The 25,099-nt window shown below is 34.8% G+C and overlaps 1 protein-coding gene across 1 annotated transcript in view; it reads right to left on the reverse strand.

The window, feature by feature from the left end:
- BAZ1A (bromodomain adjacent to zinc finger domain 1A) overlaps window positions 1-25,099 on the reverse strand; it is a 50,173-nt gene that overhangs the window by 13,046 nt on the left and 12,028 nt on the right. Inside the window, exons 4-17 of the mRNA XM_014072816.2 lie at window positions 24,777-24,878; window positions 23,892-23,979; window positions 22,126-22,257; window positions 20,263-20,365; window positions 19,293-19,447; window positions 17,908-18,003; window positions 13,566-13,704; window positions 12,314-12,460; window positions 6,573-6,668; window positions 6,227-6,451; window positions 5,663-5,828; window positions 5,180-5,290; window positions 2,814-2,932; window positions 423-1,031 (exon numbers count right to left, since the gene is read on the reverse strand). Coding sequence (XP_013928291.2) covers window positions 423-1,031; window positions 2,814-2,932; window positions 5,180-5,290; window positions 5,663-5,828; window positions 6,227-6,451; window positions 6,573-6,668; window positions 12,314-12,460; window positions 13,566-13,704; window positions 17,908-18,003; window positions 19,293-19,447; window positions 20,263-20,365; window positions 22,126-22,257; window positions 23,892-23,979; window positions 24,777-24,878 — 2,288 coding nt within the window. The remainder of the gene's footprint in view (window positions 1-422; window positions 1,032-2,813; window positions 2,933-5,179; window positions 5,291-5,662; window positions 5,829-6,226; window positions 6,452-6,572; window positions 6,669-12,313; window positions 12,461-13,565; window positions 13,705-17,907; window positions 18,004-19,292; window positions 19,448-20,262; window positions 20,366-22,125; window positions 22,258-23,891; window positions 23,980-24,776; window positions 24,879-25,099) is intronic.

Here is a 25,099-nt window from a genome sequence, read left to right on the forward strand (position 1 = left end):
CTGCCCAGCAACAAAAAACTGGTTCTTTGAGACAGCATTCAAAAGTTAAGAACTTAAGATTGTTTTTGATATCTCTTATTTTCATATTATTACAGTTACATTTCTGTTCAGGTGGTTATTTTATAAGATTTCAGTAGGCTGTTAGCCATCTAAAGTTTTTGGGCATAGTGAAATATAAATAAAATCTAATATGTAGCAAAATCTTTGCAAAGTATGGAATGTTTTATATAGTCCTAGTAAGATTATTATTTTTTTGGTTAAAGACCATATTGCAAAATGCATGGATTATATTGATAGTACTCTATAAACAAACTATAATTCATTTAATCTCAAATTGTCTCAACTGTTAAGAGAAGAACAAATTCTACATGATATAAACTAAATTGCCATAAAGCCTACATTCAAACACCTAGAATGTTTACCTGAAATATAGAATTTTTCAATAGGAAAACTACTAAATTGTTCACATATTCTGGATTTTTCCTGTAAAAGAACGTCTTTCAAGGCACTTTCCCTATATCCTCGGGAATTGAGAGCTTCTAGGAGTTGGTCAAACTGTTCCTGAGAACTGTAAAAGCACCACCTATTTGGCTTTTGTATTGGTTGTGATACATTTACAATAGCACTAGTTTCCAAATCTTGACAAGTTTTGGAGGTAGATTCTGCTGTCAAAGATTCTCCAGTTTTAATGACTATCTGAGATTTTTCTGAAAGATGAGCCTGTACATTATTATGAAATGAAGATGGTCGAGGCAACAGCATGTCTTCTGTAAGACCAGAATAGTCTTCTTCCACAAATAGTCCTGGAACTGATGAAAAAAGCCAATAACGCCGATATAAGCGGTCACGACCCAAAGAAGAAATATTGGTACAGACTGTAGCTTTCTGAATCTTTTCTATAAGTTCCTTTTCTTTATTTTGTTGTTCTTGTTTTAAAGCTGCCTCTTCTTCTGCAGTAAGCAGTTCACATTTATCATCAGTAGTCCCCACTGGTCTTGTAAAATCTTTAAAGCCATTCTGTTCTCCTTGCCCTAGAAGCAGTTGAGAAGAAAAAATTACAGATATGTGCGCAGGAGAAACAGCTTAATTAATCATTAATCTTTTTTTTTTACAGATTACCAAAAACAACCCCCAAACATTTCATGCAAAATATCCAACTTAAATTCTAAATTTATAATATTCCTCTTAGTGTACTGCTAGTTGAACGCAGCAGAGAAAGTATAGAGAGAATGGCTACTGATATTGTCTCCAACCCCTTGATTGCAACTCAGTTCTGGGTTACATGACAAAGAAAGAAAAATGTTGGAGCTGAGACGGGAGAAATAAGTAAAATACTGAGCCATTGCCCATTGGTTTCTCCCATGAAGCCACGCTGAGGAAACTTCTTTTTCTCTGTAGCTCCTGGCTGGAGCCAGCCCAATTTCAACCAGGGGTTTATTTTGCTAGCTCTCCTACTAAATAAAATCTCATCCCATTGTGTTTGTTTTCAGATACTTATTCTACTGATGGACAAATACAGAGGCCTAAGCATAATTTATTTCCAATATTCTGTTCAGAAGAATAGAAAATTGTTTTGGAGGCAACTTATAAAGATATTTTATATGAAGAGTTTTTTTGCAATTTGGCTGTGAACTAAGACTGATTAGCAGCTATATTTATTTATTAAATTTAGAAACTGACCATCTCCCCTACAGAGGAACTCTGGACAGTGTACAAGTAAAAGGCAGTCCTTTTACAGGTAGTCCTCAACTTACTACTACAGCTGGGAGCAGACTTTCCATTGTGGTCACAAATTGAATCAGACTCAATTTTACAATAATTTTTACAGTCATTAATTGAATCATCTTGGTTCTTAAGCATGTGTAATCCAGCTTCCACAGGGGTGTTTTTTGCTGGAAATCAGCAAAAAGGGTATAAATTGAAATCATGTGATCAAAGGATGCTGCTACAAGTAGTTATAAATGCAAAAGAGTTACCAAGTGCCTAAATTACAAACATGTGACATAGTTATAAGTGAGAATACAGGTCATAAATTATTTTTTCTAAGGCTGTTCAGTTCATAATTTTGAGCTGAGGTGGCGCAGTGGTTAGGGTGCAGTACTGCAGGCCACTTCAGCTGACTGTTATCTGCAGTTCAGCGGTTCAAATCTCACCGGCTCAAGGTTGACTCAGCCTTCCATCCTTCCGAGGTGGGTGAAATGAGGACCCAGACTGTGGGGGCAATATGCTGACTCTGTAAACCGCTTAGAGAGGGCTGAAAGCCCTATGAAGCGGTATATAAGTCTAACTCCTATTGCTATTGCTATAACTTGAAAACTAGCAGTAATTACATTTTATCTTGCCTTCCATGAAACAACATAAAATTCCTTCCCATCTTTCTTTCCTCAAAACACCACTGAAATAGAGTAAGGGGTTGCAGTACACTAACACACAAAGAACAACATCCTTTCTTTCTAATGAAATGATCAATTGAAGTAAAGTATACAACTTTACTTTTTTTCTAATATTGCATACTGTCTTGCCTTAGAAATCAATGCAATTATATGAGTCATAGAATTTCAGATAACAAAATAAGTCAGATAATAATCAGGGGAAAGAAAAGTGACGACACAGTAAAAGTATAAAAACAAGAATATAGTCTACTATATAAAATTATTAAAGAGTATACATATTTTACCTCATATAAATAATCCAAGCTGACTTTAAGTTGGTGAAAAAGGAAACAATGCTGAAGTTCTAGTTATACTCTTTCATTCCAATAACAACCTTAAAAATTAAGTTTGAGTCAATATAAATTAAAGTTTAACAAATACCTTTTTTTTTATTAGGCGACGAGTTACCTTCTTCATCTGTCATGGTATCCACTTCTTGCTCCTTTGTTTCAATCCCCTTGCTTTCTGTACTTGTATCAAGTTCTTCTCGATCTTCATCACTAATATTACAGACATAAAAATGGACAGGAAAAAACACAAGTTCAAAGAAAGGTAGATAACATAAAACAACATTTGATTGTCCCATCTATGTCAATATCAAAAAGGGAGAAAGGTGTGGCTATTCTTTGGGAATAGATTTCTAAGGAAAGGAAGTTTTGCAATGACTAAAGAATGTTGACCTATAGTTTGAAGGTATATTAAAATAACTGTTATGGTATCATCCTTCGAATACAAACAGTGAAGTAATTTGAAAAGGACTTGAAAATAATTGGAAAGGTAAGTTTATATTAATCCTAGATAGCTCAAGTATCCTGAAACCAGGATTCAGGATCCCCTGGGGTGTACAAATACAAAGAAATTTCTAGTTGGGGGAAGCATGAGAATATAATGCTTTTAAAAAGAAAATTATAGTTTGTTGTAGAAAGCGGTAGAACATTGTCAATATTTTAGGCACACTTATGACAATTTGGGAATGATCAAGACTGTTGAGTTTTGATTTGCAATAGAGTAAGAATATGTAAGAATGTAAGTAACAATAGCGAGTATTGATACCAATTCCTGTAAAACAACTTGCATCAGTTAATTTTTTATTTTTTTAATTATTAACTTATTAAAAATTTAACATATATATGTTTTAATAACACTAATATGGCCATAGTTAAGAAGATTCAATCAATACTCTATTGCAGCTTCACTGTCAATTGCTTATTCAAATGTGTGTAAAATGCCATTCATATCTGAACAACAGTATTGTGCATTCATATCATTTTGTAATGTTGAATGACACATTACAAAAAAACAGTATTTGAAAGAAAAGCCCAAGGAATGTGATTCTAAAGTTCAAAAACTGAAATACATGGCATCCAATTCTGCTGCAGCTGTTTATCATCCAAAATATCAGAAGCTTCTTCGGAACTGTTACCAATATTATTTATAGCTAAGAAGGCATATAGTACAGGAGCAACTTCTTTGAAGCTTGCTAAGAGCAACTGTGATGGTACCAAATACCAATAGCAAGAAAATGTTGTTAGAAATTTTACATTTTGGAAATTCAATGAAATGTCACAATAATCTTACAGAAGATGTCATATGTCAAGCTAGGGCAATGAAAGCTAGTTTTTTTGTGATTTAATGCAATTATAGTACCATAATTTGAACAAGATATATAAAGGGTATGAAGAACAAAAAGGTGCTTCACCAGGACTGCAACAAAAAGGAATTTATCTGCTAATTTCAAATAAATCTTCAGGTATTTCTATTCATAAATTAGTACACAATCCATGCAGCGTTGTTGTTTGATTTCAACACCAGACATATTTGAACATGATTTGAATGAGAAAGCTAACATCAAAAATCCAAGCTTAGAGGAATTTTAGATTTTCTGGTTTACCCAAAAGTTGGAAAAGCAGTATTCTTTTCTTCCATAGATCTCTGTGAAAAAAACTCTTAACAAAAAATGAAACAAAGAAATAAATTAGATGTTAAAATAATTTATGCTGTGCACCTAAATATTTTAAATCTAGAATTTTCCAACTCATGAAGAAAATATTTCTCACATTAAATTTAATTGATTTTTGTTACTTTAGGTTGCATTATATCCTTATTAAATTTTGTTACAGGTATTCCTCAACTTACCACAATTAAGCTGAAAATTTATGTTGCTGAGACAGTTGTTTAGTGACTTTTGCTCCATTTTACGACCTTTCTTGCCACAAGTGTAAAGTGCATCACTGCGGTGGTTAAGTTAGTAACACGGTAAAGTGAATCTAGCTTCCCCATTAACCTTGTGAAGATCGCAAAAGATGATCACATGATCCCAGGACAATGCAACCGTCATAAATATGAACCAGTTGCCAAGCATCCAAAAATTTGATCACATGATTGTGGGGATGCTGCAATGGTTGTGTGAGAAACAGTCCTAAGTCACTTCTTTTGGTACTATTGCAAATTTGAACAGTCACTAAACAAATGACTAAGTCAAAGATTACCTGTATAACAAAAAATAAAAATGGTGCCTATTTTTTAATGTAAAAATGTTTTAAAATTTAGAATTTTAATTATGGCATATTTTGTTAAAAGAGAAACTTATTTAAATAAGAAACAAGCAGGTATGGGTTTTCTAAAAAATAAAAAAGGGCCTGATGTAAATCTGGGAACCACTGGTATAGATTAAGAGAACCATATAAAAGCATTCAGTTAAGCAGCAGCATAGTGACATATAAGCCTTAAATAACAATTGAACATACCTAATAGACAGTTCAACTGCAGGATTTTTTTCTATTTCTTTCAGTTTCTCATGTTTCTCTTTCATCTTTTGTTCCTGCCCTTTCAATCTTTCTTCTTTTTTTCTGCGGATTCTGAAGTTACATGGCATAATTAATTTATTACATTAACATACATTATTTTCATTTATTTCTTGTGAGCACAATTTTCTCACTGGGGAATATCACAAATCTTAACATATTCTATATTCTTAAATGCATTTGAACACATTAAAATCTGAAGAAATATCAGTACATAACTAAATTTTATATTAAAAATACTAACATTATAAACTGCCTGAAATAAAGGAAATTAAACTAATCTTAGCATTAAATGCTTTTCTCAACCAAACTGTAAACTATTACAAAGATTACAATAATTACCATGGGTGGCCCTGTCAACATTTTGCAGAAAAATAGCTTTCTAGAGTTACAATTTTGCTTTCCCTTGGTCAGGTTTGAACTCACTTTGCTGCTGCAGCTCCTCTTTCTCTGCGATGCTGTTCTGCTTTTAATTCCCTGAATTCTTGTTTTGTTTGTCGCAATACATCAACAGAGTCTTCAATGAAGTCTCGAGTAGAAACAAGAGTTAGAAGTTTCCCACAAAGAGCATGAAGAATCCTCATTTTTTCAGCTGATAAATATATATGAAAAGAGTTGGCCTCATTAAAAAATTAGGTTTGACATTTTAACATAGAAATAATATTTATCTCACCAAACCATATGTATCCTCGCAACTAAAATTTGTATTTTGTCCTTCAAAATACTCCTGAAAATTTGTTTAGTTAAGCTTTCAATAGTTTGAGAACATTTGTGACAGAGGATAATCGCAATAGCACTTAAGACTTATATACTGCTTTACAGCACTTCACAGCCCTCTCTAAGCAGTTTTACAGTCAGCATATTGCCCCAATAATTTGGGTCCTCATTTAACCCACAGAAGGATGGAGGCCTGAATCACCCTTGAACCTGGGATTTGAACTACCAAATTGCAGGCAGCCAGTAGATAGAAACTGGTTTGGCTCTATTTACCTGATGATAAATCATATACTGAGGTACACGAGAGTTTCTTCAACAATCCAGGATTACTCAATCTTAGCTCCATGCAAGCATCATCTGTAGTATCAAATCCTCCTCGCTTCTGGTAGCGATATTTAGCATTTGCTGATGTTACATCTGCACCTGATGCTAGGATATGAAGCCTGAGAATCTCAGAAAGAGTGCAGCTATCAAGATCCAGGTTTTTCAAATTACAACCTATGGTTAACAATAAAATCAAGTTAATCTATTTGACTTCTAAAAATGTTTAAGCAAATAATGTAAATTATACTTTTAAAAAATGCAGCAAAAAAAAAGAAAAAAAGAAACCCACACATACCCTGATGTAACTGGGGCCAGGCAGCTGCCAAAGTTGCAACTGCGGATAGTGCAGATTTTGTGGGGTCTGCATCTTCATCCAAAGCCTCTGTTAAATCTTTAAGGAAATAAAGACTTTATTCTAGTGTAAATTAACATTTCTGAATGGAGTGCAAGTAAACAAGCAAGCCATTTTAAGCAATGCAGAAACAACATATAAATTCAATATTCAGATATGTTGCAATGCAATGAAGAAATATAATATTGGCGAACAGCTGGAGAAAGCATGCAACTCACTAAAGTTTCTTGCGCACAATTGGACTGCAAGATTACAAACACACTCATGCAAAGATTTTTAACACAAGCTATCAGTCCATTCCTTGTAATTGTTACCTACTTTCAAAAAAGAGAGATAAATAGGCAGCAATCAATGCTGATGTGCCATACTGAGGAAATTCTTTATTTCATATAACTGGCAAAACATATATCCAAGTAAGCTCCCTTTAAGCAGCATCAGGCATTTTGAATTACATATTAAGCAATTGCAAGTGAACTACTCTCCTCTTTCTTCTGCAGGTATTAAAACTAAATGTATTTAGCTTTGTTTCTGCATGAAGCAATAAGTAATACATTTCCTCTTGGTGAAGTATTTGTTTATCTTTCCAACTGTTAACACTGAATGATAGCCTACAAACAGAACTTAAATATTCTCCATAAAATAGAACTGAGTTACCCTTACCAAATAAATTTGAATGAATTCTCATTACACAATAGCTGCATATAAATACTTTAGCAATTTTCATGCGTAAGCAGCCTAATCAAATGAAATACATTACAGTGCAAATCATTACAACTATTTTACAAAATCTTTTTACAGATAAAATTACTAATATCTATTCTAAGTTGAATGCCATAATTTGAGTAGATCAAATGTTTGTAAATTTAATGTCTGATTTTCAGAGTTAACTATTTTTCAATTTGTAATGCTGGTACATTCAGACAAGATACCCAGAAAATGAGATCTATTGCTTTGACCTCTGTCATTTTTACCCTATAAAAGAACTCAGAGACAACCAGCCAGAAGATCAGAGAACTAGTCAATACAGGCAGTCCTTGACTTACAATCATAATTGAGCCCAAAATTTCTGTTGTTAAGTGAAACATTTGTTAAGTGAGTTTTGTCCCATTTTATTACCCTTCTTGCCACAGTTGTTGAGTAACTTACTGCAGTTGATAAGTTAGTAACCTTGTTGTTGTCCCCATTGACTTTGCTTGTCAGAAAGTCACAAAATAGGATCACATGACCCTGGGACACAGCAACGGTCATAAGTAGGAACCAATTGCCAAGCATCTGAATTTTGATCACATGATTATGAGGATCTGCAAAGGTCCTAACTGTGAAAAACGGTCATGTCACATTTTAGTAATATTGTAACTTTGAATGGTCACTAAACAAACTGCTGTAAGTAGAGGACTACCTGTACATGGAAGACAGACTGGCCTACTATAACTATGATAATGAGGTTTGTGTAAAAAGCTATGCTTGAATTCTTTCATGCTGAGTAATTTTTGGCCAATGGCTAGCATACCATTCTTGATTCTTGATCTTTAGATGAAGTGCCATTTAAAATTCAGTTTTATGGATGCTATAGTTTTGGTTGCCTTTGCTAGGAAGAAAACATGTGGAATGAGTCTCCGTTAATTCTATCACACTTCAGGAAAAGCTGGTTGAGCTGGGATTAGCAACATTTCATGATAATTTGCAAACTATTGCACTGAAGGAATTTATCCAATTATGTATTTCTCTAAAAAATATTATTTTTAAGATGATATTATTAATGCAGATGTTATCCAATTCTATATGTTTTTGTACATCACAATCTTATAAAATTATTCATTTCAAACTTGACAATTACTATCCATAATAATAATGAAATAATAATTTATACAATATTTTAATCCAGACAAAAAAGAAAAATTCTACCATTAATTCCTCTGAGAGCAGTTTTGGGAATTTTGTACCCATAAGTAATACTAATCTGTTTAGAGATTGTTGTTGTCGTGGGGAAAAAAATATGCAGGACTTGGGAAGGAGGCTACATTTTCTTTTGGAAAACAGTATTAATATGAAGTATTTCCCATCACATTTTTATTCTTTAAAAAGCCTAGTGAACTTTGAGCAATATTACAGTAGGGGCTTCCTCACATTCTCTGTTGCTTTCTGAAAGAAATTATTCAGCCACATAATATAGCAAAGCTATATAGAGTCTTGGACTTTAAGAGAGCTAATTTCAATAAACTTAGAGAGCACTCGGGAAGAATTCCATGGATGAGAATCCTCAAGGGGAAAACAACTCAAGAGGCTTGGAAAATTTTGAAAAATGAGATTACAAAAGCTCAGTCTAGCACAATACCAATGAAGAAGAAAAATAACAGCTCCCAAAAGAAACCAGCATGGCTGCATAAAGAACTCTCTGACAAATTGAAAGACAAAAAAGATAAGTATAAAAAGTGGAAATAGGGGGACATATCTAAGGCAGAATATCAGCAAATAGCCTGAGCCTGTAAAGATGAAGTAAGGAAAGCTAAGGCTCATAATGAAGAAAGGCTTGCCACAAAAGTAAAAAACAACGAAAGAAGCTTCTTCCAACATGTTAAAAACAAGAAAAAGGTCAAGGAAACAATTGGTCCATTGCTGGGAGAAAGTGACAAGGTGACAAGCAACAGGGAGAAAGCAGAACTATTTAACTCATTTTTTGCATCTGTCTTTACACAAAGGGATAAAATAGTCCAACCTATCAAAAACAGCACCACAAAAATCAGATTAGGAACACAAATTGAAATAGGGAAGAAAATATTAAGTGAGCACCTGTCTACCCTAGACGAGTACAAATCACCAGGACCGGATGGATTACACCCCAGGGTTCTGAAGGAACTGGCAGACGAGATCTCAGAACCACTGAACTATATCTTTCAAAGATCCTGGAGCACCGGGGAATTGCCAGAGGACTGGAAAAGAGCTGATGTGGTTCCCATCTTCAAAAAAGAAAAAAAAAATAGATCCAGGAAACTATAGACCTATCAGCCTGACCTCAATACCAGGAAAGATTCTGAAAAAGATAATCAAGCAACGAATTAGTGAACACCTAGAAGTAAACAAAGTAATAGCCAAAAGCCAACATGGGTTTGTCAAAAATAGATCATGCCAGACTAATCTTATTGCATTCTTTGACAAAGTGACAAAATTAGTGGACCAGAGAAATGTCGTCAATATAGTTTACTTGGACTTCAGTAAGGCATTTGATAAGGTAGACCATAACCTACTACTAGATAAAGTAGAAGAATGTGGGTTAGACAGCATCACCACCAGATGGACTCGTAACTGGCTGACCAACAGCACTCAACATACTACATCTACATGGAGGGAAGTATGCAGTGGAGTACCCCAAGGCTCTGTTTTAGACCCAGTACTCTTCAATATCTTCATCAATGATTTGGATGAGGGAATAAATGGGGAACTCATCAAATTTGCAGATGACACCAAGTTGGCAGGAATAGCCAACACTCCAGAAGACAGGCTTAAGATACAGAAGGATCTTGACAAACTTGAACATTGGGCACTATCTAATAAAATGAAATTCAATGGTGGTAGAGTAAGAGTAAGGTCCTACATTTAGGCAAAAAAAAAAGGAAATGCACAGGTACAGTATAGGTGGTACTTTGCTCAATAGTAGTAACTGTGAGAGGGACCTTGGAGTCCTAGTGGACAACCATTTAAATATGAGCCAGCAGTGTGCAGCAGCTGCCAAAAAAGCCAACACAATTCTAGGCTGCATAAACAGAGGGATAGGATCAAGATCATGTGAAGTGTTAATACCACTTTATAATGCGTTGGTAAGGCCACACTTGGAATACTGCATTCAGTTTTGGTCGCCACGATGTAGAAAAAATGTGGGGACTCTAGAAAGAGTGCAGAGAAGAGCAACAAAGATGATTAGGGGACTGTAGACTAAAACATATGAAGAATGGTTGCAGGAACTGGGTATGTCTAGTTTAGTGAAAAGAAGGACTAGGGGAGAGATGATAGCAGTGTTCCAATATCTCAAGGGTTGCCACAAAGAAGAGGGAGTCAAATTATTCTCCAAGGCACCTGAGGGTAGAACAAGAAGCAATGGGTGGAAATTGATCAAGGAGAGAAGTAACAGAACTGAGGAGAAATTTCCTGACAGTTAGAACAATTAATCAGTGGAACAGCTTGCCTCCAGAAGTTGTGAATGCCCAACACTGGAAGTCTTTAAGATGTTGGATAGCCATTTGTCCGGAACAGTATAGGGTTTCCTGCCTAGGCAGGGGGTTGGACTAGAAGGCCTCCAAGGTCCCTTCCAACTCTGCTATTGTATTGTATTGTATTGTATTGTATTGTATTGCATTGCATTGCATTGCATTGCATTGTATATCACTGCTCTCTGCCTGCCTCTGCACTATTAAAGCAGAATACAGAAAACTTCCCAGAACAAAAAATAACAGAATTGGATTAAATTCTCTGCTCAATGCTAGATTCCAAATAAATGTATCTCCAGATAGCTGTCCAGCAGAGGACATGCCTTCTGCAGATAGCCTTAGTTTTATTCCTAGTCTACCACAACTATCTTAAATTGTCTTTAGTTCTATTTTTAACTACTTTGAACTATGGTGCTGGAGAAGACTCCCATGAGTCCCCTGGACTGCAAGGCGATCAAACTGGTCAGTCCTAGAGGAGATCAACCATGTCTGCTCTTTAGAAGTCCAGATCCATTAAGTGGTCAAATACTTTGGCCACCTAATGACAAGGAAGGACTTACTGGAGAAGAGCCTAATGCTGGGAAAGATTGAGGGCAAGAGAAGAATGGGACGACAAGAGAATGAGGTGGTTGGATGGAGTCACCGAAGCAGTAGGTGTGAGCTTAAATGGACTCCAGAGGATGGTAGAGGACAGGAAGGCCTGAGGAACGTTGTCCATGGAGGGTGTCGCAATGGGTCGGACACGACTTTGTAACTAACAACAAAAAGTTCTATTTTTAATGTAGTGGTTTCCCAATATAAATCTTAACATGTAAATTTTCTACAATGCCTGTCTCATTGAAAATGTCTGTAATCTGACCAAAAACCACTAGCTACTTTTGACTGTTGTGTGCATATCCCTCTCCTCCAGTTACTGGGCATTGTTCTCCAAGGCCGTTTTGGTTTGGGCTAGAGGGGGCATACAGGCAGTCCTGTCTTCCTTAACAACCAATCCTTCATCTGTTCAAAAGTTATAATAGCACTGAGTGAATGATAGTCATCATTGGGCTTTGAACCTATGGGCATTGGCAATGCCATTATGGTAACAGGATCAAAATTTTAACAGTTTGTAGCAACACTGGAAGCTCATGCAACTACTGTACTAGAGGTTATTCACCTCACCAAGATGAAGATCACACCTGCAGAAATTCAATAAAAGAAGTGTCTACTGCTGACATTGTTTTAAAACTAAAATAAGCAAACATAATTTTGAATCTTTGGAAAAACATATCAGCTTGAATTTCTTGAGATACAATAAATGGAATCTCTGCCTTTTTAAGAAAGACAAAAGTAGAAATACATCTGGATCACTACTGCAGCTTGTATCTGAAATATTGTCTTTTCTCACCAGTTGTACAGCATAGCAAAGTTAATTGAAAGAAAATATTGCTGTGAATACAGGTTAGTATGAAAGTTGTTCTTTAAAAGTGTAGTTGATCTGACCTTTGGTCTCAGCATCTGCTATTTGATCTTTGGCAATGTCTTCTTCTTCTTCAGCCATAGCTTGAAAAATGGCAGTCAGGAAAAAAAACAATAATTCACAAAGTGGGCCTTCACTGTCATTTCCTACAAGAGCTTCTTCTAAAACTTCTGAAAATAATAAAATAAAATTTTAGTTTCTCTGCAACATCCAAGTACAAAAGCTTAAAAGATGCAGTTGGATCTGAATCTTAGCTTGAGAAATCTTCTTATTTTATTCTCTAATGTACAATTTTAGACATGCAGAATCCAACTGGTTAACATGTTCAGGTGCATCCCCATATTGAAATGAAAAGGGGCACTTAATGAAGAGAACATACAAATGTCAAGATCTTGCTGGACTGTTAACTAACATCCATATAAGAAAGGACAGATCGAATAAAATACTGGGGAGGAGGGGGGCAGAAAAATAACTACCGGTAGATGTCCCAAACTGGATTAGAACTATCCTCCCTATTTATTTCAAATTAACCTACTAAATGGATAAAAAAGTGTTTCTAATTAGGTGACACATTCCTTGTATATTTCTTTTTAGCAAGAAAAGAATTATTAAGAATCATTGTTCCTAAACCATTTTTTCTAGGGGGGTCCTTAAGTGAGGCCTTCCTGGTGAATCTGTGAAGAGGTCTTGATCTTCCGGGAACCAATGCAAGAGCAGCATAAAAAATGAGGGACCAGTTGTTCTTCAGACCTCCACCTCTATTAATGGAGGGATTTTCTACTTTGGTATAAATGGATTCCTTCACTCCTCACTCAAACCAAACTAAGCAATCATTCTCAATAACTCTACCTGCTCACCTAACAAGCCTATTCAGATTAGGTAAGAAATTGAACTGCTGTGAAGGACATATGCATATGGGGTTTCCCCCTAACCAACTTGCTCAGACTGAAAAAGTTATTTGGATAAGTAGCAAAATGTTTCAAGCCAAAAAGACTACCAGTTGCCATGACTCAAATTCCAGACAACTCTACCTGGACGACAAGAATCTTCATCAACATATCAAATTGCATTTTTGGAGGTGATAAACAGTATGTTCTGTTCAAAGGAATATTATTACATATAATCTGATGTACGCTAAAGAAATATATTTTTCAAACTGATTTGCTTTAGATGTAAGTAAATCTTTGAGATTTTATAAATTATTTATAAATGGCCAGATATCAGAAAGATAGTATATACCTTACTTCAAAACAAAATCCAAGAAAAAAAACTTGCCTAAAGTTACCCCATCAGGAAATTCATCTTGAAGATCAAATAGTTCCCCAAATGCATGGAGGAACTCCAAAACCATTACAGCATCGCCAAAGATTTCTGGAGGTAGTCTGGTTTTCACTGGAGTTGGAACTGGAAGTTCCTGTAATACAAATGAAATGTCAGCTCTTTTTTTGACAGTGCCAGACCAGAAGAGGATATCACAAACTGTCACATATTTATTTATTAAGCTTCTTTAATCCCACCTTTGTTATTTTTATAAATAACTCAAGCTGGAGGATATACCTAAGACTCTTTCCTCTTCCTATTTTCTGCACCACAACCAACCTATGGTGGATTGGGCTGAGGATGAATGACTGGCCCAAAGTTACCCAGCTGGCTGTCATGGTTAAGGCAGGAGTAAGAACTGGAAGTAATGTTTATACTACAAAAGTTAATGAAGCCTTTTGAAATGAACACCCATGACTCCTATATATTAAACTTGAGTTATACAGTATTTATAGTGAAATCAAAGTTTAAATTTTTGAATCATTTTTTTCTTATCTACCTTGTGTAATGGAGTTAATGATTCTCTTTTATCAGGAATGACAGTTTTTACTTCTTGTTTTGTTGTAGGATTTATCTACTTTCAGGCTTCTAATCTTGTAAGAACTGTTTTCCACAAGAAACTTGAATAATTATTATGTGTAGATGAGGTTCCCAACCTTTTCTATACCCCGCACCCCTAGAATGCTTCTGATATATTCTCACTCCCCTTACAAAAATAAATAATCATATGTATATAATTTGTATATAATTATGCATATACACTATAATTTTGAAATTTCTAAACCCAAGTTTTTGCACCCCCTGGAATATTGTCTCGCACCTCCAGGGGGTGCGGGACCCCAAGTTGGGAACCCCTGGTGTTAATGAATACCAGATGGTAACCATGGATGAGAGAGCATTTGTACAACTCTTGTGCTAATTGAATTGTTTCTGAATTGAAGACTCTAATCATAGTTAGCCACTTCTTGGCCACCTCCTGGTTGGATTTCTTCAATGCACTCTACATGAGGCTATCTTTGAAAACCATCTTGAAGCTGCAATGGGGCCCAAATGCAGAATTATGAGTAGCAACAGATATGCTTGGCTTTGCTGGTCTTGGTCGCTGTAATATTTTTTTTTAAAAACTTAGTTTAGTATATCCATGTAATGCTACCACTCCGCAAACTGTACTAGCTCTCAGTAGATCTTGAATGCAGTTCAAAGCATCACTTATAAAGCCCTACATGGCACAGGGCCATGTTATTTGTAGGACTGCCTATGCCTATTTTTCCCACCAGTCCTCCACACTATACAGACTCAACAGATATTCTTCAGATCCTGAGATCTTGACTTTGTCATCTAATGGGGCCTACCTTCTCTACTGCCATGTCTGCCCATTGTAACAAACTTCCCTACTGAACGTTCAGGCACATCAAACCCTATTGAAGAACAATGAAGACTTAGCTTTTCTCCTGTGCAGGAGGCCAGGATGGTAAATATATCTGTTTGGGCTGGGAGAGTGGCTGTTATGACTAGCTTTAGCCATGTATTATGGATGATTGCCTTGATTTATATTTTATTTTATTTTGATTACTTTTATTTTACTATTTATTATGTTATATATTACAGAACATTAGTTTCTAGAACTGTCAAACCCTCCCTTCCCCCAAGGTTACAACTTTTTATTATTCCTATGAATTTCCAAGGCTAGGAAGATTTTTTAAAACATTTATTTATCTATCTATCTATCTATCTATCTATCTATCTATCTATCTATCTATTTATTTATCTATTAATTTAATTTAATTTAATTTGATTTATAGGCCGCCCAATCCCGAAGGACTTTCCCCTTTGCATTGCGTTGGCATTTCTTGTTTACTTAATATTAGTATTTTTAAATAACAAGGAGATTTCTCATTTTTTTTTAATACTGAGATTGAAACATAAAAATCACACAGAGAAAGATGACACAGGAAAAGAAGTCACTTATATTATGATAGGCAAACCTTTTTGGGTTGGAAAGCACATTCTGCCTTGAAACCATAAAGGATGGGCCCAGAGGAATTACAAAATTAGCTAATACAATTAAATTGAAAATTTCAACCTCCTTTGTATAGAAAGCTAAGAGGCAAAATGGAAAGGCAGTTCTGATAGGGAAAAGTTAATAGGTGAAAATGAACGTCTTAAGCGTCCAAAAATTCAATATTTTACAGTCTTCTTAGCAGGTATCTACATAAAATTTCATAATCCTATCTATATATGGGGATCTTGAAGATACAAATATTGAGATATTGTGCAGCCTCTTGAGTTTCATTCTTCATGAGGGTGCAAGATGCTCATTCCCTATTTACAAAATGGCCCAGCACTCTTTAACCCATAGTAATGCTACCACTGATGTTTGAATTTTCTATTCACTTCCATGGGAGGGGAAAAATGGCCACTATAACAAAATGAATGCCCAGCTGTAAAATGAGCAGCATATACATATTACAAACATGGAAACCAAATGCCACAATTAAATAGGAGGCTTAAAATTAAACTGTTTGCCTCTTCGTGTTGGGCACACTGATAAATTGCAAACAAACAAACAAATATTGGTTTCAGGAATGTTAGAGAATCTGCATTGTAACAGAGATAAGAATTCAAACACAATGATGATCTATTGATCTACATCTAGAACCTCTACCACAAGAATAAATAACTTCCAAGGACTAAGCTAAGTTTTGCAAAGCATGTCAATGTCCACAGAGCAGAAGTAAAAGAATCACTTTTATTTCTTACTTATTTTATTTTTATTTTATTGAAGTGGATTATAAAAGCAATATTGTAACTTGGCTCAAAAAAAGTAACAATCAAGAACAAGAGCTGTCTGCTATTGTTTTCTTCACCAGTAGAGAACACTATGACACTATATGAAGTTGCTTCTTTCAGCTGTTTCTAATCAGTAAGGCCTGTGGGGCAGTTTAGACATTGAGTAAAGTGTCAGTTTCACAACTTCACTTAAATATTTTTTTCAGAGTTTCTTTTTGGAAGGGATGGAGAAATTACAACATTTCCGCAACTGGTGAATAGACGTGGGGGATACTCAGACTTCAATGGGAATTAAAGAAGAACATATAGGAGACATCAGAGCAGATGGATTAGGAAGTACTAGTTGGGGAAGGTGAATATAAAGAACAGGAGGATTATATATATATAAAAAAAGAGGGAACAGAGAAAGGGCCCAAAAAGCAGAAAAGTGGTAGAGAAATTAAGGAAGCAAATAGGAAACTCTACATTTTAATGCAGAGATGGAAAAGCAGCAAATGGGCAGAATGTACTGGGGAAAGCATAAAGGAGCAAACAAACACAATGAAATAAAACAACAGGCAAATAAAGAAAAGGGAAAAGTCTACCATCTACGGTTCTACTGTCACATGTGTATAATACTATTCTTTATTCCCAAGAGTCCCGTCTAACACTTTTCTGCAGTCAGAGATATTCTTCCATCCACATAGATAGTTTCTGCTGGTTAAGTTATAGGCATTAATCATTGTCTTTCCTAGTCAAAGAGCACTTCTGCTTGCAAGATAACATACTGGTTGTATGGAACCACATGTGGTGGTCCTTGTTTATTAATGATTACTTGTTCACCAACTATTCGAACTAACAACAATGCTGAATGAGTTTAGTTATGACTGCTCTTGTTAATTACTTTCATTGCAGCATCCCCACGGTCATCTGATTGTCATTTGTGATCATCTTTGACAGATTCCTACAATCAACCAATAGGTAAACTGACAAGCAGTCGATGTCTTCACTTAACAACCACAACCTGAAACGCTGAAAGTTCTGATAAAGGGTGGTGTGGTCACATGATGTCATGCTTTATGACTGTGTTGCTTAGCAATGGACATTCCAGTCCCAATTACCGTACTTTTGTAAGGACTACCTGTAAACAATTTACCTTGTCTCACTATAAGTACTCTTATCAAAATTTAGCATAATTTCAACTTTCCCCTTGCTTCTTGTAAGGGATGAGTTCAGACCATAGATAAAGAATTATTTATCTTGCTCCTTAGGAAAATGGAGGTGCTTTAATTCTGTTCACCATGGAGCAAAGAAGGAATGCAAACTTTAACAGAAAATAATGCTGCCTTTCTCATGACTAGAATGAAGAGATGGGTGTATTTTCAAAACATACACCATGACCATGCAACTTCTGGCATTCTATGTTTAACATGCCAGATCCTGCTATACTTATTTGGCAGGTTTGAGATTAATTAGCATAGACTGATACATGTTACAGAACAGTTATCAGTTTCCCATTTTACATTACCTTAAGATCATCACATTCCATGTCTTCTCTGCGCTTACTCCACTGTTTTAGATGTTCCAGATATTTCTTTTTTTCCTCACGTAGTTTTTCTCTTTCCTTTAATTACATAGAAATTTGATTAGGAAATGGTTTCCTCACTTCACTTCAGAGGTGGGCTGCTCCAGGTTCGACCTGGATCAGGTGAACCGGAGTGGCAGCGGTGGGAGGCTCTACCCACCCACATCATCCACACGAGCGAACCAGTAGTGAAAAAAATGGAAACCCACCACTGCTCCACCTCATTATTTTCATTTTAATTATTAAATGCAAAATTAATATAAAAGATTAGAAAAACAGTCTTCTCATCTCAAATATTTAGGGTACTATTAAATTTACTGCATATCGTAAGATAAACATGTTTTTTAATAGAGTGTTCTTTTGTTTTGACGAAGTCTCCTAGAACTTCAGTATTGTATGAATAAAAGGCACATTTTTCCACATTCATACTGTAGGAATTAATAATTAAAAACTACAAATGAAAATGCTCTTATATAGGTTTTAATTGCCACACAGTAAAGTTTTACCGAACATTTGCAGTATTAGGCAGGCGATCTGGACCCATTGCAGGAAAGCCAAAGGTTAGTGGGCTGGAGTGGCCGGTTGGCCAGGGGAGGCTCATCTACCTGCGGCAGCAGATGGAGGCAGAGGCACAGGGTGGAAGGTAGGTGATCCTGTAGCTCTGCACGGGCCACAGACAAGCCAAGAGAGGCAAAGATGAGCCTCCCATGGCCACCCACCTACTCTGGCCCACCGACTTTCAGCTTCCCCCAGGCTCACATGGCACGTCCTGATCGCCTGCCTTTCCCCCTCCCCCACACCTCTCCCTCTGTGTTGCTGGTGCCTCTGTGCAGACAAGCCTCCTATAGCCGTCCGCCATTCTAGCCCAACTCTCAGGTTTCCTGTGGCCTGTGTACTGTGTACAGATTGTGTGCCTCCGCCCACCTCTGCCTCCACCTGCTGTTTGGACAGGTAATCAACTCACCTGCATGGGCTGAAGCTGCTGCCGGACACATTTGGCCCGTGTGCTTTCGCCACCTCCTCTGCTGGCCACAGCCACCCCCCTTTACTAGGGCTTATTTTTGGGGAAGAGCTTATATTAAGCACATTCTTAAAAATTCAGGTGAAGGCTTATTTTGGGGGGTGTTCTTTTCGGGGAAGCATGATAGGTAGGAAGTAGCTTGCAAAAGCCTTTTACTCCACAGTGACATTTATCTCGAAAAACCCATTGCATTTGTTCTTCCTCCAAGGTGTCAAGTCTTAACAATTCCAATTAGAAAATACCAAATAAAGTTACAAACGTGATTGTCACTGCCACTTCAAATCTAGAGTTAATAAAAATGTCATACCTTTTCTTTTTCTATTTTCAGTCGCTCCTTTTCTTCTTTTTTCTTTAGTCTTTCTTCCTCCACAAGCTTCTTTAATTCTTCTTTTCTTTTTTCTTTGTCTTGTTTCTCTTTTCTCTTGAATTTCATAGCATTTGCTTTCTCTCTTTTTAATTTTTCTATTTTAAAAATATAAACTGGTGAATTAGAATTAGAGCTACATTCTATAGATACATCAAGATAAGATATTGAATAAAAAGTATTTTATAGGTTTTTTTAATCAACCAATTGAGCATTAAATGAGCATTAAATTAATACAATTCAAAACAAATGGTAAAAGGCAAAATTCTCACAGGTTCAGCAAAAATAATTTTCTTTGAATGAGAAAAAATAGCAAAAAATGCTGGATGTTTCATGCATATGCTCCCAGCAGAAATACCCAAAGCATCAGCTCACTAAAAGCAGCAGGCACTTATATTGGGCAGCAGTCATATAGGAAAATGCTAGAGGCAGAAGTTCACTTTAATGGACAGATAATGGACCATCAGATTAGATGAGACATGAAAAACGATTTTGAAATTTCCAGTTGTTCATACTCACATAAAGGAAAACAAAATCCAAAGATGAAAGAATAAAATTACAAGGGAACATGAATCATAAAAACATGGGAAGCTCAATGCAATGCAATGCAATGCAAAATGAATTGAATATGAATCTGAGTACACCCCCCCCCCGAGTCAGATCTGGCCCTTGAGTTTGACACCCCTGCTTTAGTGGGAGAAGATGAATTTAGAGAATTTCACTTGTTATCAAGTTGGAAGGCTACAGGAACTTGATTTTGCTTTACAGGTACTCCTTGCTTAACAATCATTTGATCAGTGAAGTTATAACAATACTGAACAAAGGGACCTACTTACAACAGCTCTTCAAAGTTCCAGCTGTTGCAGCACTGTTGTCATATGAACAAGCAATTACAATCACTGGTTGAACTTACCACTGGTTCTCATATGTTCTTTTTCTTTTTGGAGTTTTACTCTTTCTTTTGCTATGTTGCTTAGATTTCTAGGACTAAAGTGTTCTTCAGCATCTTTGTCCTCCTAGGAACAAAACTAAACTTCATAAAGTAGAAAAATATTCAAAATCTGAGTATTTCAAGCGCTTTACATGGGAAGACTTGTTCTATTTTTACCAAAATGAAATGTTTTGCAAAGTTAAAAGGATTTTTTGAGAAATGACAGCAAGATTTGATTTAATCCCTCCCTGACTTTCTGTTTATTTATTTATTAATAAATAAATAAATACATGTATTTATTATTTTTACAAATAACTCAAGGGAGCAAAACATATCTAACATATCTTCCTCCTCCTGTCTTCAAAACAACAACTCTGTGAGGTGAGTTGGGCTGAGAGAGAGTGACTGGCCCAAGATCACTCAGCTGTCTTTTCATGGCTAAGATGAGACCAGAACTCATGGTCTCCCACTTTCTAGCCTAGTGCCTTAACCTCTAGACCAAACTGGCTCTATATGAAAATATGAATACTAATTGGTTCTCCATTTGTTCCACCTATATCTGGAAAACCTAGGTGCAACACCTGAACTATGTACAAGTATAGCCCTTCCTTCTCCTCAATTTCAAAGATTAAATGAAAAAATATCAATACAAATTTAAAATCATATAAAAATAGATAGCACATTTTATTAAAGAACCTCAAAATGAACAATAAAATTCAGTTGGAAAACCAACAAATCTAAAGTATAACATGGATGATATATTCTAATATATTCTTAAAAGCTTAAAATACTATAAGGCATTCCATATCTCATTACTAATCACATACGTCTCTATTAAACCTTAAAAATTCTTGATTAACACAACTGGAATCAATAGGAAAAAGAAAAAAAAGTGTAGAAATTATCAATACATTGAGAAAATACTGTAAATTATATGTAGATTATATGTCAAATTAAAATATAATTTCTAAAATTAAATTTTGGATTTGGCACAGTTCCATATATAAATGTAATGTAAAAATGATTTCTAAAGAGAACTGAATTCTGCATCAGATTAACTTTTCATATTTAAAAAAGGTTATTTAAACATTGAAGCTTAGTCCCACAATTTGGTAAGCCATTCTACCACATAGGGGATTAAATATCTTTCCAATGAAGAACATATAAAATCCATGCATGCAACATATGCCATTCCAGTTTATTTTGAATAAAATATATATAGTTTAATGAAATTTAATAAAAATATCTCAAAACAAAATGGGATAGATCTTTCACATTTTATTTTACAGTATTTTTGAATTTTTCAGTATTGCTACCACAAATGGAAGAAGGTTCCAATCTGTCCATTACATTTCCAGCATATCGTGGAAAAGGAAAATTACTAATTTTAGCAATCAAGACTGGAGTACTCTACCAGCAATAGAACACCTTGTACCAATTGTGTTTTAAGTACAGGGAATTGTACATATGAAATTCAGAGTTGGTGGTACTGGACATTCCCTAACCTAATACACTCCAGCTGTGTTTCAATAAAGCCTCTATAATAATCTCTCACGACCATCATGCACAGTGACTGAAATTGACAGAAGTTGTAATCAAATATATTTTAAGGGAACCAGGTTGGGAATGGCTGGAATAGAATGAAATTTGTAGGAAAGTTAATAGATATTAGTTATATTATGTATTTATTTTATTAATTTTGAGGAGATTTTTAATGTAGATTTGAGGATGACCATGTAAATAAATTATACTGCCAGCATCCCTTTATAAGCCCATCAAAACTGAATGCATTATAGCCTGCTTACTGATAGATGAATAGTTGCAGAAGGTTATTGTCTGACTTACATGATCATCAGATGTCTGCTTTGAAGATCTTTTTTGTTTACTTGAAGAACTGAACATAAAGGTGGGTGGATTATCAGGAAAGAGACAGAAAAAAGTCTGTTCTGCTATCTTGTATTTTGCAATTGATATTGCCTTGGGAAAGAAATGTGAGGAAACAAGAGTCAACAGATATGTTATGTACAAGTGATAAATCATTGAATGTTTTAGGACTAGAAATCAACTTTTTTTTCTACTTCACACCATTGGAATGAAGTGCCTGCAACTGGGGACAAACCAAATACAAGAATCACAGCTATCCTGAAGAATCAAGAAGGGAGAACAAACATCGTTTGCCTATTCCAAATAGTCTTTATTTGTATGGACAAATAAGGTTAAACTACCCTTTCTTCAGAGGTCAAATAGAAAAATCAATTACAGATAGTCCTTGACTTATGTCTGGTATTTAACATTCATTTTAAGTTACAATGGCCCCAGAAAGGGTGCTTAACAGCCAATAAAGGACTTCCAGCCATCATAAAATGTTATGCTGCACATCCCCCATGATGACATAACCACATTTTGGGTGTTTGGCAACAGGCTTGCATTTATGACTGGTAGTGGCATCTGGTTGGCACATCATTAGATAGATTTGCCTTCAGTTTCTGCAAAAAAATGCCTATTTGTCTAAATGGATTTGTTTAATGACTATGTGATTCACTTAAGAATTGCATGATTTGGACTCACTATAGGATTTGCTTAACCACTGAAAAAATTGACAAAAAACTGAGTCTGATAACATAGGTATCTTGACATACAACTGCAATAAAGGACTAAAATTCCAGTCTCTATTGTGGTTGTAAGTCAAGAACTAGCTATATTTGGAACAACAATAAAATTTCTTCCCTCTTTTTTATTTTTCTATAGCATTGATCAACTTTTTAAAGTAGCAATCATGTGATATCATGCCCAAATACATTAAAAAATTATATAGATCAACATATAAAAATCTCATAGTTAACTCAGAATGCAATTCCTATGATATTTTGGTCACTCTTTAAAAATATTATCTTTTTGTTTTGGAAGTCAATAGGTAACCTTATGATGATTATTTAAACTAAACATAGCTATTCTTGAATAAATAGTACTGAAGTGAAAAGGCTTGCTTGTCAGATTGATTGATTACCTTTGGAAAGGATAATATATACCAATGTCTTAAATCTATACTGTAAATTATGAAATCCAATATGTATAACATTAAAAACACTAGATATGAAAGGTAATTATCATTCATCTACCAAAGTATTTTTTTATTATGCATTAACATTTATTATTGCTAACAATCTGTTGTAGCAAAGACACAGAGAAATAATGCTTTATCTGAGACAATAAAAATCTAGGCATAACTCCAAGGAAATGTTAAAATCTTTATGAGTGTATTTGATAATCTTAAAATATCAAATAAACTGTCATATAAAAATAAAAAACAATTATAATATACCAAGATTCATGGACAAAAGTAAAACTGCATAGAGTTTATCAACTTCATAGGTAGTTGATAAAGGACAGTCTTCATTGTAATGTCGTAAATAAAGCCTATTAAGAGCTAAATACTTCCTAACAAACAAATATCATTTTACGGACAATATAAGATCATTCTTTTACTAAGATTATCCAATTTAATATAGGCAAGCATATTCAAAACAGATGTTCAGTTTGAGATAAATTCACTGTAATTATATGGCATATATTTTCATTCACTATCTTAAAAGTTCAATTGCTTTGATTACCTTAATTTTAATAATGCCATCATGTGATTCACAGTGTTGCTTTAAAAAAAGCTTTAGTCTGTCATAAGAAAAAATATGCCTTCTTCGGCTGTGAAAAAAAAGAATTGTTAAGTTTTACCATTAACAATGAAATTAATATACAGTATTTATACAGTATAAATAACTTCTGACAATTTTAATTTATAAAAAAATAACCATTATGTTTTTTAACAAAAATATACAGAACTTTTGTTCTTTTTTCATTAAAATTGCAATCATAGAATAGCAATACTGTCCATGAATTCTATGCCTTTTGAGTCAGTGTATATATTCTAAAGTTTAAGGACCTATCATAGATTCATAAGATAACCGCCCATTAATTAGGAAGGGTAGGATGGCAGTTAAAAAACAATTTCCTAAAACATGTGTCTTCTTTAATCTCTTTATGATGATCATTCTCTCTTTTTAACTCACTCTCTCTTTCTCTTATACGCAAACATACATAGCTTATTGTCATTTTTTGAACCATACTTTATATTAAAAATAATTGGTGTAGAATCACCATTCATTTTTATTTTTAAGAATATACGTGAATTCATTTGGCAGCCAGAAAAAATATTTGGAAATATAAGACATGCTGAAGACTGGAAGTTTGCCTTTCAATAATTTTTAAGAGAATTAATATTTGAAATATTTTGTTACCAATAATTTATGGTCAGATTTTGATTCAGTACAAGAAGAGGGAAGAAGACTAAGCTTGTTCCCTTTTTCTACAAGGTGTCTTTCAAAGTTTCTTTAAAAAGAGCTATAATAGAGAAAATGGCATCTTTAAAGAGGATGTGCCTTGTCCTCTTCTCATTTCTGCCAGCTGGATTGCAACCATAGGTAATAACCAGTATAGCTTACCATATCTGTGATGCTTTCACTGTAACAGACTCATATAGTTGTTTCTTTAAAGGCTTCACTTTATACTTGTACAAAAAAGGATCAGTTATGGCTTTTTCATTCCTAAAAATTAAAACCATTACTATTTACATTGTAAATTATTTTAAATTTTTGAGACAAAAAAATCATAAAAGCATATTCTCAGTCATGTGAAATTAACATTTCAGTCAAGAACAAGGTTAAACTGTATGTATTTGCTTGTGTTCTATACAAACATAGCAAAGCAAACCATGTCCATTACATGTTTGTTCCACAAAATACAAACAGAAACATATAACATAAAT

Source organism: Thamnophis sirtalis, unplaced genomic scaffold, assembly GCF_051295495.1.
Source record: "Thamnophis sirtalis isolate CommonGarterSnake01/CBP01778 unplaced genomic scaffold, rThaSir2_p1.2 scaffold_1, whole genome shotgun sequence".
NCBI lineage: Eukaryota > Metazoa > Chordata > Lepidosauria > Squamata > Natricidae > Thamnophis > Thamnophis sirtalis.